The sequence below is a fragment of the Cuculus canorus genome, chromosome 4 (genome assembly GCF_017976375.1).
Source record: "Cuculus canorus isolate bCucCan1 chromosome 4, bCucCan1.pri, whole genome shotgun sequence".
NCBI classification, from domain to species: domain Eukaryota; kingdom Metazoa; phylum Chordata; class Aves; order Cuculiformes; family Cuculidae; genus Cuculus; species Cuculus canorus.
Genome location: NC_071404.1, coordinates 41,116,209 through 41,135,862, shown reverse-complemented (window position 1 = coordinate 41,135,862; position 19,654 = coordinate 41,116,209). Strand labels below are relative to the sequence as shown.

At 37.7% G+C, this 19,654-nt stretch overlaps 1 protein-coding gene across 1 annotated transcript in view; it reads left to right on the top strand.

Moving 5' to 3' along the window:
* PALLD (palladin, cytoskeletal associated protein) overlaps positions 1–19,654 on the top strand; it is a 191,463-nt gene that overhangs the window by 148,219 nt on the left and 23,590 nt on the right. The window contains exons 11-12 of the mRNA XM_054066193.1: positions 6,520–7,215; positions 18,460–18,595. Of these exons, the coding sequence (XP_053922168.1) occupies positions 6,520–7,215; positions 18,460–18,595 (832 nt within the window). The remainder of the gene's footprint in view (positions 1–6,519; positions 7,216–18,459; positions 18,596–19,654) is intronic.

Sequence of the window (19,654 nt, the reverse complement as noted above, 5' to 3'; positions counted from 1 at the left end):
TATTTGTCACGAATCTACATTTTTCAGATTGCTAATATTTGAAGAGTGAGTAATAAAATATTTAAAGGTTTCAGATGGTGGAGCTGGTTCCTAGTCATAGCTCTCTAGTTATTCAAAGTAAGGATTAGGTTGTAATGACAACCTTGCACCCTCCCTGAAATCTGTCAATATAAGCAAAAAAAACCCCCATCTCTTAATGTTTGCAGGGTAGAACCCAGACTAGTGCTGGTTGTTTGTTTGATTTTTCTTTTGTTCCCCTTCCAGTCCTTACTTTAACCGATAATTCCAGTCTTGTATTAAGTGTGAAACCTTGCAGGACTTAAAAGTTCACACTTGTTTCTTACAATGTAAGGGATTGTTCAGCATCAGGAAGCTCAAAGCTTGGGTAGCTATATTTTTCATAAATATAACCTGAAGGCTGTCTGTGTTGAATACTTCACAGTTTATCTGAAAGCGGTATCTCTTCTCCCTTTACTTGACCTTCTTGCCTTGTCATACATGTACATTTGTAGCATTTCTAAAAATGAGTAAATATTCCTTCAGTGGACACAGCTGAGTTAGAATTGCTTTTGTATTCTGAGTATTTTCAGTACAGCTGTTAATTCATCCACTACTAGTTTGTTGTTTTCATTTTTAACAACTCTCAAGCCTTGATAGATCTAGTGGAAAACCTTCAGTTACATTAGGAATTTTGTCAGAGGACAGTTGCAGATATCAGTGACTGTTGTCAAATTTAGCATGATTTAATATCTGTGTTTCAGTGTCTGAAATAACTGTCAGAAGAAGCTTAGACGACAGTGTCATTTATACCAGTAAAATACAAATGTGGTGGTTGTAGAAAGCAAATTAAACAATGTGTTTCAGAGCTAGTTTAACAGCTACCTAGCAAGCCTGCTGTGCCAGCTTGCTGAAGAGCCGCAGATGCAGAAGCACTGTGGATCATACCTAGCAAGGGAACCACAGCAGCCCACAGCACTTCCAATCCTCCATTCTTTCTCTGTAGTCCAGTTGGGCTGTCAAGGAGCTAGAGAGTTATAGCTGAATTTTATTACATTTGAACTGTAAGAAATTAATAAGCTATAATGAAAAAATATTCCATCCGTTGTATAAATATCTAAATATAGATACAAATATATACATACAAAAGTATATCTAAGCATAGTTATTTACTGACTTGGAAGTTAGCACACCTGAGAAGAGCCCTTGCCTTTCAACACGGCATGATGATTATGCCTTTTTTTGCTGTGCTCTGGCATGATTCTGAAGCATTAGTATTGCGTTAGAAGCAAGGCCTTCATTGGAAGGTAGATTTAAGGGAGATGAGTAGCTGTTACCCCAAGAAAAAAATACAGAGGTTTTGGGTCATTGGTTTCAAATCTTAGTTTAGAAAACTAGCTCACGGTGAATTGTGATTAATTCTGGTTATTTTCATTCAAAATAATCCTGTACTTTCATTTCAGAGGTATTTTTTAGTATATTTCTGTAAAACTGCACTGTCTGTTTTCCAAAGAACTGGAATACTGGAACGATTATGAAGGTGTCGGTCTGCTTTCACTCAGGAATGACTTGAAGCTGAACTATGCTCATTATTCTTCCATATATGAGATACATAGGATTCTTCCTTTTAAACAAAAATTGCTTTTCCTTATCTGGTCTCCATTTGCTCCTTTTGCTACGATCATGAGGGAGGACAAAGGAGAGTAAAAATCAAGACATTTAAATGGTTATAACTTAAAAATGCGCATAATCTTAATTCTTCCTCTGTGGTGGTTTATTTCAATCTGCTGTGTATATTGTATTGTAAAAAACTGAACATGACTGCCTTTACCATGCTCTGTGGCAGACAGTACCTGGATAGAGCTCATTTTGTGTATGATTGATTCCTCTCAAGGTTTTTACAGCATCCCCTCCATCTTTGGATAAACCCTTCTCCCAAGACAGATGAATATAAGGGCTTCCAAATGAACTTTGGTATTTAAAAGGTATACAGACCAGGTACTGCCAAGGAGCTGATAATTTCTACAAACAGTACAGTATTTCACAGAAGACCTTTTGATGCATTTGTTCCTCCAAATACTTTTTTTAATGCTTTTTATGAACCCAGAGATGTAAGGTAAAGTTGGTGCGTATCCTAATATTGGGAGCTCATGATTGAGCCTGCCAGAGATTGCATCTCTGAAAATGCTGTCTGCTGTAACATACTATGCAATCCAGTAGGCCGTTCCTTTTGAAACTTTCAAAGATGTACAACCATCTACCTATCTCCCCTCCTTCATAGCACTGGCTGGGCTTGGCCTAGGCTTAGGAGTTACGGTTTCTGATGATGGCTGTTACTGGTTTAGTCTTAAAGTCGAGGACTACTCTATTAATTTTCAAAACAATGTAATACAAAGAGGGTATCAGGAAGAAAAAACATAATTAAAATGGGATAAAAAGATAAAACAGCCTAGTATAATCTAAACCAAGTGCATATCTCAGAACATGAATGCTTGAGTAACATATGCCATATGTATTGGCATACTTAGAGTAGGTACTGATCCTCTGTGTCCACTATTTTCTCATACAATCAGAGTGGTTTGCTTGTAAAAATGTACTATTCTGTAACTGCCCAACATGAAGCCTGAAGTTTCTAGTTTTCCCTTTGAACATATGTTTTCAAATGTTTCTCATTATCATGTAGCTCCATTTAGCTTCATTTAATGACGTAAGCCAATAAATCAATTTTAAAAAATTTTAGTTGCCCTATCTTTCTTCAGGTGCTTGTTCTTAGGACTTAGAGGAAAGCAAGGTTGTAGAAATACATGGGAATATGTAATATTGCATCTTATATAAATAAATAAGTGCCTAAATAGTATAGAAATATAAAAAATATTTTAGTTCTTCAATATTTAATACTATAAAGAAGATGCTCACACTGTGAAGCATAAACAGTGCTTCAGAAGTAGCGTCCATTCCCTATCGTGTCCTCTAGCACTGGATGCTGCTGCTGCAAATTCTCATTCTTACCTGCTGAACAAACTAAATTTGTTTCGCCTTCCTTCTCATTCCCTCATCTCTTTCCACAGTTAGAAATACATAGAAGAGTGGAAAACAGAGACTAATTTATAAGTGAAGGTGAAATGTTTACCTTCCATTATACTAGATTAAGTGTTGTGGACAGGAAATCTGTACATATTCATACAGTGAATAGTAACTACATAAATACTGGTTTTCCCTTTGTTGAAATTAATGTCTGCATCAGTTCACATATTACTGCTTTACTTTTTGCATTTCTTTAACTGCTTTAGCGTACCTGTTAGAACATCTGACAATTTATATAAAAATCTTGGGTAAGATTGTCCGATGTTGAAAAAAAAATAAATCACAAATACTGAAGCAGACCTTTTGAAAAATATTTATGTAGTACTAGGCCTGCTTTTCAGTGAGTTGCTGAGATTTCTCAATATTCACATTACTTTAGTTATGATTTTTTTTTAATTGCTGATTCACTGATTGAATTTTACTAAGACTTTTAACTGTTCATTCTTGCCTTATTGTAATTGATTATTTGGCAAAGCAGAAAACTGTGCATGAGAACATAAGTTTTTTTTCTCTATTGTTTAAAGGAGCTTGGTGTGTTCCCTGAAAGCATGTGTGCCCTTTAAAACACTGGGGTTGCAAAACATATTTCAGCTAACTGGAAAGAGGATGTAATTAAAACTAAACTAATTTTTTCCTGTAATCTCATCCAAAAACTAAAGTTTGTTGTTTGGTTTTTTTTAATTGCCGCCTTTGTTTCCCTGCTGATGAGGGCAACAGCACAGACCAATTCACTTGCATAGTTTCAACTGCTGGGCACTTTATATATGTGGCAGAGCAGTGTTACCTTTCAGTGACTTACGTATGTGGAGCTTCCACCACTGTCTGTGTCCTTACAAAAGAATAATTTTGAATTGATTTATTTTTTTCTTCTTCTTCTTCATAATTGCATATCTCTCAAGTTGTTATCAGCTCAAGAATTAAGTGTAGGGCAGCATCTGCTCTTAAAAGAATAACTGTGAGGTGCAGAACATTTCTTTGCAGACAAGAATCATGCATTTCTACTACTGAAATGAAAATCTGCTCTAAGAAGTTCTTTGTTTTTCACTGTATGGGCTGATGTGATAATGATTATGTCTGCGTGTTATTTTTCAAGCAGACATGGACTTGCTTTGTCTAGACCCTAAGCTGATCAAAAGCTTTGCAAATGGAATTAGTGCTGTCCTGAGCTAATAAACCCTGACTTACAGGCATGTATATTCCCGTGGCCTCAAGTCAAGCTTAGTGTGAAGCAGAGCAACCTCACGTTTGCCTGCTGACCTTTTGCAGGCATACACTGAATCCGATCTTTACTTCTGCCTGAATTGGTACAGCAGCAGTTCTGTGACAGGCACTGTAGTAGTATACTAACCGTTGACAGGACCATAGATGGTCATTTGTGTTATGCTGTTGGCTGGGCACGTCGCCATGTGACTTGGCAATGAAAATAAGTCCCAAGACAAGACACTCTGACTTGCTTTCAGCACATGTTGGGTAAACATATGAGTGTTGGAGACTGCTACATTTCTTCTATATCCAATGCATTACCTACAATACCACATTTATCCATTTTTTTTTCAACCTTAGCCTTTTGGTAATAAACAAAAAAAAAATATTGTGAGTGATTGTGATAGAAAAGAAAATAAGTATTATTTTTAAATTATTTCAGAAGTATGGGACAGTAAGTCTGCGAATAGTCGGACCATAGATACAGAATGAGCTGAAAGTAGTACTCTTTACAGGGCTTTCTTTTTGCCATCAGAGGTGACGTGAAGTATTTCTGTCATCAGCGAAGAAAGTCAACTAATGATGGAACCTAAAATCAAAGGCCCATTTAGGGGAAGATGACTTACATAACTTAGCAGAAGTTGAAGAATGAGGGTCGGCCTGTGCCCTGTGGAGTGAAAAGTTGAACTGATAGGAATTTAGAGTCTCTGTTATCAACATCAAAAAATGAACCAGAAAACCTAGAAGCTTTCAATGTTCTTGTTGCATGTTTAATTAAAAAGGAAAACGCAATCTCCTTTTAAGTACTGAAATATGCATTGTTGATGAGATGACTGTTGCTAGAATTGAACTGTCTTTATGACAAAAATGAAAAAAGCAACTGTAAAATTTAAATAACTGATTTTTCAGTTTTCTGTACTAAATGAGCTTTTCCCCCTTCTTCTTATCTAAACAATCTCCTTTGGCCTAAGATCGTAAGCAGAATTATTGTCAGAAAATGTTTTCTGGGAAATGTGGATGGTTGGAATATCAAAATTAATCTCAGAGTGGAAAATATGATATTACCATTTCTAATTGTGTTGCTACCAACAAAAGTATATTGTGCTAGAATAGTACATTCGTATGCCATGCGTTAAGTAGACAGCTTCTAAAATTTCTGCTTAAATGACCTAGGTTATATATAAACAATGACACATTTGTATATAATAAAGTATTTACATATGAAATATACAGGAAAGGTATATATGCATATGGTGAAAATTTGTAGACATCTGGAATACCAAGATAAAGTTATGATTTCCAGCTGGACCATGACAATTTTTAAGCAAGTCAGTCTGATGGCTTTTAAGATGAGAGACCACACAGTTAATTTTGATCTTGGCGTCGTTCAAATAACTGTATTGTGGACAAAAAGAAACTCGGCGCATGGTCTGATTTTTTTAGTTGGGGGAAGGGGTGGGGTGGGGTTTTTCTTTAATTAAGTTAAACAGTTTTGAGTGCTCCTGCACATGAGGGGTTTTTTTAGTCTTTATTGTTCTGCTAGTGAATGTCTGCATTTATGAAAGAACTCATTTCTGTTTGAGCTGATCATACAGCAACTTGCAGTTCTTTAGAACTGTATTCAGAATCTATTAAGATATGCCTTCCTTAGGTTACTAGTGTTTCTTGGAAGTCATCTTTGCACATCTATAGATACGTGAATGGTTCCAACACAGAAGTTCATCCCTTGTCTCCAAGGACTTCATTAAAAGTAAGGCAGTAATTCGGTCTATCTGATCAGCCCACAGAGGCTACAGCAATAATCAAGGCTGAAGTTGTCACTGTGTAAATATCTCAGACTTATTATTGAAGCAGGGCAATTAAATGAAATGGGCAAGAAATTAAAAGAGAGCTTGTTAAGAACTTCAGCATTTTTACCTTTTACATGTATTATCTGGATTGCTCCTTTAAAACATCCTAAGTGACTTCAAATTTTCTCATAATTTATGTTTTTTAAGAATGGAAGGTTCTGTTAACTTATTATGCATATACATTTTTCCACTCTTCTTGAACTCAAAAAGTGGACTTTTGTATTAATATTTTAGCTCAGACTTAATAGAGCCATTCAAGATGTGCAAAAGCTTTCAACTTTCCTTGTATTCTGATTTTCCTAGGCCACAGCTCAGTGGAATTTACTTCCTCCCCAACCAGCACTGCATGTCTGATCATCTTTTTATCTGTTTTTCCTTCCTACAGAGACCCTATAAAAATACAGCAGCTGCAGAACCAAATTCGTCTGGAGCAAGAAAGTGGCCAGTGGTATCGTCACCAACAGCAACCTGATCATCGACAGCACCCTCCCTCTTCTCCTTCCTTTCCTCCTCCCCCTTCCTTCCAGGAGCTTGAGTCCAGCCAGTCTGTCACTTCCCCTGTGCCAATGAGTATTCTTAACTCTCATACTTCCCCAACTATGCAGTCTTCCAGCTCCTTCAACTATGCTCGGCCTAAGCAGTTCATTGCTGCTCAGAACATCAGCCCTGCTTCAGGTTACGTGACTCCATCTTCAGGGTCATCTACATCCAGCCTTCCTTCTCCTATGTCTCCAACTGCTTCTCAGAAACAGTTTGGGAGAGTGCCTGTTCCCCCTTTCTCTCAGCAGTTTGCTCCAGAAGGGGAGTATTCCTGGTCTCCTTCTTCTCCATCTCCTCCACCCCCACCTCCACCTGTCTTTAGTCCAACTGCAGCATATCCTGCGTGTGATTCCTTTCCACTTCCACCTCCTCCACCCCCTCCTCTTCCCTCGCTTTCTTCACCTTCCCACAGCATGTCTCCAACTCCCAGATTTCCTAATTCTGGGCAGTCTCCAGCAGCTTTTCTCAGCTCAATGCTGCCATCCCAGCCACCACCCATTTCTGTCAACGCATTAGGCCTCCCAAAAGGAGTGACACCTCCGTAAGTAACAGCTAATAAGCTCCTTGAGTTTGACTGTACTGAAGATTATCGTACTTGCTTTATTTTATACTTTTCTAGGGCTCTTTGCTGTTCCCTGCTGCCTGAGAGGGAGAAAGATGTGAATAATTTGCAAGTGCCTCTGTGTTAGAGATGGGATTTAGTTTTCTGTTCTGAAAAAATCATACAGTAGAAATACAAAATGGGAGAAGGCAAAACTTTACATTGAAGTTAATGAATTTATGAAAGTGGCAACAAAAGGATCTGCATGCCCAGGATGGTGGAAGGAGATCCAAGAAGGCCCTTCTCTTGGCTCAGTTCTTTTGAAGAAGTCACGTGTTCAATGATACTTGCAGTCTATGTTCCTATTTTGTCTGCTGGTAGAGAAATACAGAGTTGAGAGAGCATTTTTTAGAAGTTCCTATAGCTTTGTGATATTTAAGTTTAAGTATATATCTGACAACAAAGTGGTCATAACAGTACGTTGACTTTTGGTTAGGTTTTTTGTTCTAAGAAAGTTTGGAAGAGGGTTTAGGAGGGGCTTTAGAAAAGTTGTGCATAGAAACAAACAGAATCCCTCCCCTTAACAACTTTGCATACTTGTTTTCCCCTTTTGTCTTCTCTAAAGGCCAAAATAGTATTTTGGAGCATGTCAGCTCCTATCGTAGATCAGTTTGTCTTTCCACTGGCACTAGACTCTCATTCCATCCTTAGAGAACAAAGAGGCATGCTGAAGAACAAAAATGAGAATAGCTGTATCCAAGGCTTATTTATAACTTTGTCTAGAAGTTTGTCTAAACATATCTACAGTATCTAGGTGACTTGTTCAGCTACATACTGTTTCAGTGGGAACTTCTGTTATTTCAGTCCAGGATACAAAAAAGAAGAGAAGGAAGAAAGCAGACAGATATCAAAGGAATAAATCAAGTATATGCTTTAAAAAGCATTTCTTTATCTTGATTTCCGTCATACGGCTCATTATGGAGTCTGGCCACAAAAAGTTAGGAGAAAATGAATAATAGTACAGTTTGCTCTTGCACTCATAATAGTTGTGATTTTTTTGTCTTACTGTGTCTTTTGCGCTGGCTGAGTTTCTCTATTGATGCTGACTGTTGAAAGTTGTGTGATTAATCTCCTGGCAGGTTAACCGGTAAGCACAGCCTGCAAAGCTTGCGATTATGTCTGATTTGCCAGGAGAGACTCTAGTACAACTATGTAGCTCTGGATAGGAACTGGATTCTCTTTGAAGTTCCCTTTCCTGTGCTGTGCTGTTGACAGTGTCACTTTGAGCCTCTGCTGTGTCCCTGTTTCCCCATTTTGCTACATTCCTGCACACATGTTCTTACTTGAAGCATTAGCTGTGTTATTCTCGTTCCCTTCAATCTCCAGACAGACAGCTCCGCAAGGATGCTTCCCCCTTCCCCATGCCCCTCACTTCCCCAGGCTCAGCAGGTAGTCTGAGTGTGCAAGTGGTGGTGTGTCTGTCTCTGTGGGGGCAAGACAGCAGCCTCAGGCTCTGTGCTGAGGATGAGGGGCTTGGCAATTTGGCCTGCATTCCCTCAGTAAATGTAGTCCAGATGGAGTTGGATCATGTTAACCATACTGAATGTATGTGTGTATAGTTTATGTATGTATATATATGTGTGTATATCTATACACACACACACACACACACACACACACACACACAAAATAAGCATTTGTCATCTGAATTATGACATTAAAACTTGGTAAAAGATGTACTACAAGATGCATAAAAAATTCTGTTATGTGTCTTTAATGCCAATTTTTCCCTGGCCTCTCGCTTTTCATATTACTGTGTACATTACTGATGTCTGATATGCCTCGCTGAGTAAATGATTCTGCTTCCCATCATTCTCATACCACTCCTTAGCATTTCTTCCCTTTCATCCCTTCCCCCTGCTGCTTTTGGTCTCTTCTGCTTTGTGCCATAGACACAATTCTTTCCCTCCTTCCCCATCTTCACTTTTTGCTTCTTTTCCTTCACCTTTTGCTCCTTCCTTACAAATTCTCTTTTTTTTGAACACGTTTGTCTTTCTGAGACATAGCTTTTGATCCATTCACCGTATTCCATAACCTCAGTCTATAGTCTCACCGTGCACTCCATACATCTTCAAGATCCATTGATAGAAAAGGATGATACAGTTTCCTGACAGTGTGCTCTGCAAGTTTGGTGCAAGGAATAAATTGAAGCATTCAAAGTTTTGTTTCAGCTCAACATCTAAAACACTAGCCAAGCCATTTAACTTTCTTTCCCTGCTTCTTGATCAGTCGTGTAGTGGTGATATTACAAATGTGGTAGTGGGTTGCTGGAAGTGAACTAGGCAGAGTTTGAAATGCCTTTCATGAAAAGGCATTTTTGGGGGGGTTGGTTGTTTTTTTTTTTTGACTAGGGACTCCAAATTCAGCCTTTTGAAGTGGTAGGATTTCCTCTTTAGAGGATAACTTCATGATTTATTGTTATATTTTAATGCCAGTGGAAGTAGACTTGGACCTGTCATTGCATTTAGATGTTTCAACACTCATATCAAGTGCTTCTAGCAGATGAAATGCTTAAAACAGATTTCTTGTCTGCATTCAGTGTTTCCATGGCTCTTTTCCCTTCCTTTACCTATTTGTTTTTTATGTGTGTATTTCAGGATAGGTAATTCACTGTTCATATTTTGATTATGTGCTCTTTTTACTGTGGTGGTTTACTCTCTTCTCTCCCAGGCATGGGTACTGTGATACTGATGGCCAAATATATAAAAGAAAACAAATATTTTGCCTTGTCGTTGTCTCTTATAGTCACAAAAAAAAAAGCCCATTGTTTTGCAGGGTAAGAAATTCTGCAGAGTATTTTTAGAAGTTAGGCATCTTGATATATTGAGAAATTTATTAAATAATTGTGTAATTCTTCAATGGGTTTTCATGACTAAATCTTAGTACAATTACCGATCTGCTCCTTAGGATCAGTACTTAGTAGGCAGTATTCTCATTTTCTTGTGATTGCTTTTTTCATAGGAGCAGAACATAGGAAAAGTAATAAACATTGCAGGTGGAGACAGTCTGGTTTGGGAGGTGATCAAAGGCAGCACTGGTGAAGATTTCTGTAAAACAGAAGACAGTGGAACTTAACCAGTTATATACAAAGCAACAGGGTCTTCCTTGCTCCTCATGGAGTCAGATTTTCCCTCCATCAGCTTTCTTCAGGCTTTTCCTTTGCAGTGTATGTATCGTCTTTGCTCTACTTAAAGAGAAAATAATCCAAGCAGTTGTTGTTCCTGTTGCTTTATAAGAGGTCAAACAATAAAACTAAAACTCTTCTAGTCCATCCCTGTAATCTGTCTGTATGACCATGAGCAGTAAATGCCATGCTAATGTTTCAGCTAAGAGTTGACATTTTCCTTGGGTTTGGATGTCAAGACTTGGTTGAAGTGACAGCTTTACCTAAACCAGTTTGACCAAATGAATATTCTTTCCATTTAACAGATTTGGAGGCATTGCACTGGGGTTTATTGGTTTGGTTTGGTTTTTTTACAACACATAGTCTTACAACCTTTTCTGAATCACGAGAACAACTACTTATGATTTTTCCACACTTTATTTGGACATCTGAAATGTGGAAAGCAGCTTTGTGTATTTAATACCTACTAATTTACCTTTAAATACTTCAAACATTTATTTGCAACAGGTGTATGGTAAATGTTTGAGTTAAATATAAAACATCTTGTTTTTTCAGTAGAAAAGCCAATTTGTAGTTACCAACATTTTCAAGCTGTGACAGTGGTGGTGTTAGCTGAACAAGCTCTGGGGGGTAACCTTTTTTTATTAGTGGAGCATATCTTACCAGAGCATGGTGTTATTTAACAAGAAGAGAAGTGCTGGTGGACCTGCATAGTTAATTAAGTACTTCAGGCAATTATGAACGCTCCTCAGTTATTTCCAAGGTAAAAGTTGGCTGGAGTAATATATTACTGGATACTGTTCTTGAAAGTCTCGGTTTGTTCTGTCTTTACCTAAAGAAAATCCTGCTATAGGTGATAGTGTTGGACTCAGGTTAGCTTTCACTTACAAAACTTGCAGGGAGCAGAGTTTAAGTGACAGAAACCTAGAATTCAGGGGGTATTGGCCACAGTTAAATCTGTAGAAACTAGAATCTTGTCTTCACTGTTCATAAAAAAAACCCACCAAATTATACCTCTATGAAAAGAAATAAGTGTATTTATAAATTTTAGGTAAACACATACTTTGTTAAGTTTACATTTGCATTTGGGAAAGCAAAATTAATCCAGTGAGACAGATTTAGTGACTATTTAGTGAATATTTAAATAACATGAATTTAAATTCCACTACAAAAAGCATGGAGTTATCCAAGCTGGAGAAATGGAATCTCTTTCCAAAAGTATAAAAAGCATGTGTTGTCACCAATCCATACAAGGTTTTGAAAGTGATTTAAAAAATTACAGTATTTTCTTTAAATAGACTTTTTCTTAACTAGATATCTTTAGTAATATTACCTTAGTCACAAACAGAAATAAATCTGACTATCCAGAATTGGTAAAAAGCATGACTGTAGATTTACTGCTTTCTGGAAAAGAATGGAAAAGAAGACATTGTTTTGAAGACAAGATTGTCTGAAGTATCTTGTGAAATGTAACTAAGCTGCCTTTATCACTGTATATAATAAACTGAATTGCTGCTTCAATGATCTCTAGAACCTTATATCTAAATCTTAAAGGAGATTCTGTGAGAATCATGAGAATAGCAACATCAGAGATATCTGCACTTTTTTCCCCTTTGAATCAGAGCCTCGAGCCTATTCTTGCAGCTGTATACTGTGACTTGTCTATGGAATTCTCTCTCAAATTGCACTGAGGAAAGTATTTTAGTGACCATTGAGTCAGTTTGCAATGATAGTGAGTGACCACTCTAAGGAAGAGCTTTATCTTCTTATCTTACAGCTTTCAACAGCCTCCCAGTAAAAAAGCCAGCTTTCATTTTAGAGTGAAATCTATTACTGTCCTATGTAGACTGGACATTTGCTTCTCCCGTTTCTCTAAGTTATGTCTGTTTCAATTGTGAAAAATTGAGGTTAGCTATGGTACGATTGATGTAAAAATAGTGTATATAGGAAGTATTTTGATTAAGAACTCCAATATCAAACTGAGGAGAAAGGTCAGGGTGTTTTGTTGCTTCTGAGGAGGCTCACCTCATCTCTGTATGCTACCTGTTAGTCATACCTGGAGTTACCCCTGAATCTCAGGAAAATACATATGAAGACAAGTGTTTCTGTAATTGGAAACATTCCAGCAAATATTAGGGTTTGCATTCATTTCCAGCCCCCAATTTTCTTAAGCTATTGCTCCTGTCCATTAGACTGGTTTTGGTTTAAATTTCTCAATCTACTATGGTGTATCTCCTTTTCCCATGACTTGGATATTACTTGTGGCTGTTAGACCAATATCTGAGTGGTTTATCTGTGATAGTGGGTGAAGTCTTGTTGATTGTGCTATGAAACAGCTTGTATTGCAAGCATTTTTTTTTCACAGTAACACCTTTTTACACCCATGCGTGTGATATATCCATATCAGCTTTTTTGGAGTATACAGGTTTGTTCCACTTGAACTTTGAAATCCCAATCATGTCCCAGATCTAATCAATTGAAGTTGCTCAAAAGTAGAAATCTAAGATTTAACATGGAGGCGCACAGACAGTAGGCAAAATAACTGGCCTACTGTATCCTGACAGTCATTATATCTGTAAGTCTTTAGTTTTCAAGATGTTTTTATATCCTGTTCCTTTTCTAAATTATATTTGCAGATGCTTAAGATTGTTTTAAGATGACAAGTGAACTTAATTAGCCTTTCTCTCTTTGCAGCAGATTCTATTTGTAGCAATTTGTACCTACCCTATCCAGTGCTGTGGCATATTTGGGTTTTTTTCTACTACAGATTCATAACCTTTTCTTGGATGGTAGAAATAATTGAACTTCTGTTTGATGAACTTTGTTTCATATAGTGCAGTTAATCCTTAGTCAGGTCTGTGCCTCATGTATTCCCTTCATTCAGACGTGTGTAACATCTCATTACTTGAGCAGAGCTGACTCCAGGTCTCCACAGTGGGTATGACAAGATCAGACTAAAATGATTTCAACATGCAGCTGCAGCTTCAAAGTTTGTGACCTGTTACGGTGCTTGTAGTAACTTTGTTTTTACAGTAAGTGAAAATTGTGTGAAATGGGCAGGAATTAGCTGTATTTTTGGAAGGCTTTAGTTTTAAAGGAAAAATCAAGTTACTGTTCATTACTTCAGTATCAGAGAACTGATCTGGATTTCTGTGAAACTGAGCCATACTGGCTGCAAACAGGAATTTGTTCTTGGAAGGATAACAACAGCCAGCCTGTTGCCCTTGTTTACGCTGTAAAAGGTACATAGGAAAAGAGGGAATTGCATCCAGCATGCGCGCTGTGTAATTAAAACATGAAAAGTACTGCTAGTTTGGCCTTCTTTCTAAACAAATGTTAGGCAAATATTCAAAACTAAAGAGGGCTGAGCCAAGTTGGAAAAGTCTCTGTGTGAATTAAGATGACTGTGTTTTGGCGATTTCACTGCATCCTCTCTGACTGAAAGAAATCAGACTTGTGTGCTTTTTATCTGTGTCTGTATTCAGGCCCTCAGTGACTTAAGTGATGCGTGTTTCAGAGGTGATCGAAATCTGTCTGAATTTCAGCCTGATTCTCAAAGGCTGGTAGTTTCTTTGCACGTTTGTGGTCGTGGTTGTGTGCTCCAGACTAATGGTGGCACTATCTTAAAATATGCCTTCTCTGGCTATCATCTCCTGCTACCTTAGTACTCCCTATATACCCTGAAAATTGCATCAGGCTAAGAATGAACATAGAAATGCACAAATTAATTGACAGAATGTTTTGCTTGATATTATCCCTGAGAAAAGGTGAAAAGAAAGCTGGTGAGTCACTGAGGAGGACACAAATCTTAGGAACTTAATGCATCCAGATAAGAGCATATAAAGATGGTGAATACATTTGCAAAAGCAACTGAAGAAAGTTTGCTGCCAGGCTGTCTTGACATATAAACCATCTCTCAAGCTGAATAGATCTGTGCTTCGGAGGACAGATTTACTGAGGTCCTTCCATTTGTTGTCAGTGCCCTGTAGCTGTTTTGAAATGCATCTTAAGAATGTATATCTTGAGAGCTAGCTTGGTGTAGGAGTATGTATGTGTATATATTTTTATGTACATATTTTGAAGTGTATATGCAACAGTAGGTAATTGTATAAGCATGTGTGTATATTTCTCATACACAGAGGAAGAAAGGGATTCTAAAGAGGTGGTAGAAATAGTGCATCTGCAGGAAGAATTACATTTCCTTGTGCACCTCTTCTTTCTATATCCCAGTTTAAAACAGTCCTATAAAAGAGAGAGTGAGGCTTTCTAAGATGTCTGAAGAAATGTTACTAATTTTTACAGTTATATTTTTAAACTGATGACTTCCTTGCTTAAATAGTTATTTGTAAGTGCAAGTAACGAGATGAGCGTCTTCTTTTCAGGCAAGTTGCCTTGACCAGGTCTTGGATGTCAATTCCACACCCACTGTGCCAAGCTCAAGATATTCTGGCTCTTAATCAGGGGTCTGGAAGGTTGTTAGGGAGTCTGCCTCTCCTGTTAAAAGCTACTAGGGATCCCCAGGCCATTGCTGAAATATTTGCATACCTTGTTCTTAAATAAAACTCCTTACTTTCCCTGTATGTTTGTTCCAGTGTTTAACTGTCAGTGTTGGAGGGTGAATAGAGTTCTACATTGTTTTTGTCTAAGCTCAGCCTGTAGTTCTTCAAGATCTTGTCTGCTTATCTTCAATGGACATGGAGAATCGTTGAATACCAGCTATTTTCTGATGTTTTGTTTGATTCACCTCTCTATCTCCATTCACCCAATTTCCTGACAAGATATTTTTGTGTGTGTGTGACACAGCTTGTCATAAAACAAAAGCTATGCTTTTAAAACCATCTGACAGTTACAAAACTTTACATTTTGCTGTATTTTTCTTGAAGTGCAGTGGTAAAACTGGATTCCGTGTCCAACAGCAAAGAATAAAGGAAAACAATGAAGTTTCATGTCTTTTGCTAATGTATTCCAGAATTATATTTCTTTTCATTTTGAAACAATGGTGTTATTGTCCAAGTTTTAATCTCGGAGATTCTTGAGCGATGCTAGTTTTGCATTTGTCCTGCTGTGCCACTTTGAGCATCATCATTAGAGCAGCCTTACACTAACTGCACATTTTTTGTAAATGACAGTTGTTACCTGCAAATGAGTTGCAACCTCTGCAAGTTCAGTCATCAACCAACCTGAGAAATGTGCTTTTTTATTTCACCATTCCAGTTGTTAAGATTGAAATCCTAAGTACTGAAATTAGTATACACAGACCTGTGAGAAACCTCATTGGTCTATATTCTAACAGTTTGATAAATAAATAAATAATTGCTACTATCTGAATAGCACGGTTATGCAGCCATGTAATAGAAATTTCAGCCACACACACCGTTTCCCTGATTCACCAGGCCACTTACTGCATCTCCTGAAGGCTTGTTCGGAAGGTGTAAACTGGAGTGTATCAAAGCTACTTATGCTTGCCTGTCTGCATGCTATCCAGCTTGATGGAGGGAGAGAAATGTGACGTTTGGTGTGATTCAATTTTCATTTTCTAATGCTATGTGGTTTTGAAACGGACTGTAATATTATTTTATTGTGTTTAGTATGGATGTTGAACTTACTGACCTGTAGTTCTCTTCTTCCCCTTTTAAAAATTAGGGGGTTTTATCAGAGATAACTGATAATGCTTCAGAAAATACTTTCACTTGTTGTTTGAAATCCACTCTGTGGCACTTGGTCCCTCCCCCTTTTTTCATGCTGTGCTGTGACTTTCTTGGGTAAACTGTACCTGTTACCTTTACAACCTGTTGAGTGCCGGGCATAAGCAGGCCCTTTCCAGCTAGGACTCTTTATCATTCAAGTATGCAGTTTGTAAAAATGAGAAATGAAAACTGTAGTTCTTAATATATCACTTGGAATTTTCAAGGTAGGATGAATGTCTCTATTAAAGACTGGTACCAGGGCTTCTTGAAGGTGAGGCCAGATTAGAAACATACTACCTTGACATTGGTGGGTTTTGGTTGGGGAATTTTTGATGTATCTGTCATTATCCAAAGAGTGACAGAATTATGTTCCATGGTGGTACTGGGCTGGGTTGAGTAAGAGGCTGGAAAGTGAAGGGAAAGGCTGTGTAGAGAGAGGCAGATGCTACTAGCCTTCCAGCAGTGCATCCAGCCTTCCTGAGGGACATTACCCTCGGATGAGGGATGTATCCCTTCTTCCCACCTTCTGTCCATTTTCGTTGCATGTTTTCTGCTACTTTTACTGTCCCCAAATTTATTGAATTATCGAAGCATCTCTTTATTGAAGAAACTCATCCCTTACCCCTTGCTCTTAGTGTTCTCTTGTCTCTCTGTAGATAGAATAGTTTTCCTGTCTTTTCCAGAGTTGAGGAAACTGTGTTACTTGTAACTGAGAGCATCCCTAGCCAAGTGCTGAGGGAATTTTTCTGCTTGGTGAGTGAAAAGATCTCCAACTAATGGCTGGATATTTCTAGGCTGAGGGATGTTGTTCTCTGGCTCTTTGTGACATTAGGCAAATGTCTGCTCTTCTGCTTTGATTTAACATAAAGATGCAGTTCTTTTTACAAGAACGTCAACATTTTCTCATTTTAAATTTACTTTCAGTAACAGAATATGAAATGTTTTAGGAATTTAGACAGAAATGTTTCCAATTATTTTATTCTCCGTCTAGTCACTTCATTCCTTTTTGGCTTTTGACAGTATATGTATATTATTTCATTTTAACTAATGCTAAAAGCTACCATTGCAGCTAATGTTGAAGAATTAATTTCCTCTAACCCTGTTATAGAAACACAGTACCAAACGATATTGAACAAAATTTATCTCCATATGTTTCTTGTTTAATATTTTGGTGCTGGTAATTAAATTATTAAGTTGTGTATTAGAAAGAAGTTTACCCCTTAAATGCTAATCTGATTTTTTTCCATCTCTGTTATATTGAGTTAGTGAATTTATGGGATTCAACTCTGTATTTTGCTCAAGTCATTCCAGTGAAATAGGCTGAGCTAGTTAGTTAATGAAGCTTTAAAAAAAAACCCCGAATTAATATTGACTCCTTATCAGTGTGTGACTTCGCTAGAGAAATGGGGGGGGTTGCAAAAACTTTAAAATCCTGATAGCAATGTTGATTTCTTCACAGCTGTGTAAGAACAGCTGACTTCCAGTAGAAACCACCACTGCTGGGCATCTCCAGAAACAAAGCCAAGATAACATTACTGAATAATGTTAAATATTAGTGCAGACTGGAGGGGAAAAAAAAAAAAGAAAAGAAAGAAAAAAGAAACCAAGACAACAAAACCCCTGTGCCACTCCAGAATATGGGAGAGACATGCTGAGAGTGCAGTCATAACGTACAGGCTGGTGTGAGGAATAATTTAGCCTTGTGGATGCAGAGTGCTCAGTGGTTGCTATTCCACTGTCAAACCCTGCTGCTGAAAACCACTTTACAGGGATGGTTTTTCTTTTTGACAGTATAACCTAAACATTGTGAATGGCTTTTCCCTGAGAAACAAGAGTTAACTTGTTGCGTTCTAAGTATGTGTTTACAGAGATATGAAGAATAAACATGAAGTTATACATTGTGTATTGTAAAGCTGTAACAAGGAATTAGTTAATAAATAATATAGGGAATTAATAATTAACTGCCTTGTCTTGCGTCTTCCTGATCTTTATCCATCTGGTACTTCAAATGAACCTAGTTTATCTTCTATCCTCACTTATCTGGTCATCCTTTCCCTTTCATGTTTCCTCTCACTTTGCTTTATTACCATTGCTCATCAGTTTCCTCTTTGAGTGTAATGTGTTTACAGCCACCTCTACACAATCCTGAGCCCTTTTTTAACTAATGCCTGAATAAGGTATAGTTTCAACTCTGTCCTTAAACTAAACATTTCGTAAGTGATGTGAGTTAGAAGGGGCAGCATAGTAAGAAAAATGCCAGACTCCTAATTTTAAAGACACAATGTTGTTTTCTTCACTAATAGCAGTGATTCCAGATTTCTAAATACTAGTGGTTTCAGAAAGGCTCATGAATTTTTCTATACTGTTTTGCAGGGGATTTCCCAAGAAAACAGGCAGAACTGCTAGGATAGCATCAGATGAAGAGATTCAAGGGTCAAAAGATGCTGTAATTCAGGATCTGGAAAGAAAACTTCGCTTCAAGGAAGACCTTTTGAACAATGGGCAACCGGTATAAGAACATAAAATCCTCCAGGGAATGGGAGTGGGCATCATGAGTAGTTTCTCAGATGTGCTGCATATCAAATAAATGTAGATTATTTCTATATTTTATTTATTTATTTATTATTTTTAATTGCATTTCCATAAGGAATGATAGTGTACACCTTGGCCTATCATTCTCATGTTAGACAACTTTACTTGGATTTAACAAAGTGAGGAAGGTCTCGAAGCTGATGAATTCGCGTAAGAAGCCTGAATGGTCTGTACCTCAGGGGCCTTTTCGGCCTCAGAGGCCATTTGCTTTTGACTGTTTGTCACTGGACACTGGGCAGTAAGCACGTGCATAGCTCTTGATCAGCCAAGGCTCATTCTACCCTTTGCCCAGCTGTTGGACAGCAAAGGGGAAGAGTAGAAGTAGATATTAGAGAAGGACTAGGCAGTTCCTCTTGAGATACAGCACCTTAGGAATTGAGCATCATTGAATCCTGCAGATGTGGGCTTTTTTAACCAAGGGAGTAAAAAATAACCTGTAGTCCTAACTCACAGACTTCATCAGAAGTTAACAACCTGCTTGAGGAGCCAAGAAATGAGGTAAAATAGGCAAATATATCAAACAACTGAAATGTTCAGCCATGAAGTTCTCCATTAATGCTTGTGCATTTTAAGATATGTGTAAAAGGTAAAATACCAAATTCTTCATGCTCAGAGTTGATGAGAAGCAACACTCTTAAGATTTGATTACAGTTTTTAAGGCATTGATTTAAATGTCTTTGAAGCAGGAATCTCTTTTTTAGAGGAGAGTAATTTGAAAAATGTAGACTGTCATCCCTGTTTTGAACTAAATACTTTCAGAAGCATCTGGATACCTTGAGATACATTTGTGTCACTGAAAGGTAGCGTGCTTTGTTTCTTAGGACCATGCTCAGAAGCTTGCTAAGTTTGCTACCATGTCTGAGGTGTGGACTCTATGGTGTTATAGTTCAGGACAGCCCATTGAGTCAGACTATCTAGTCCACAGCTGCCAGATTCTGGTTCTTAATAAAGTCAGTAGACTTAAGAAGGGAACATG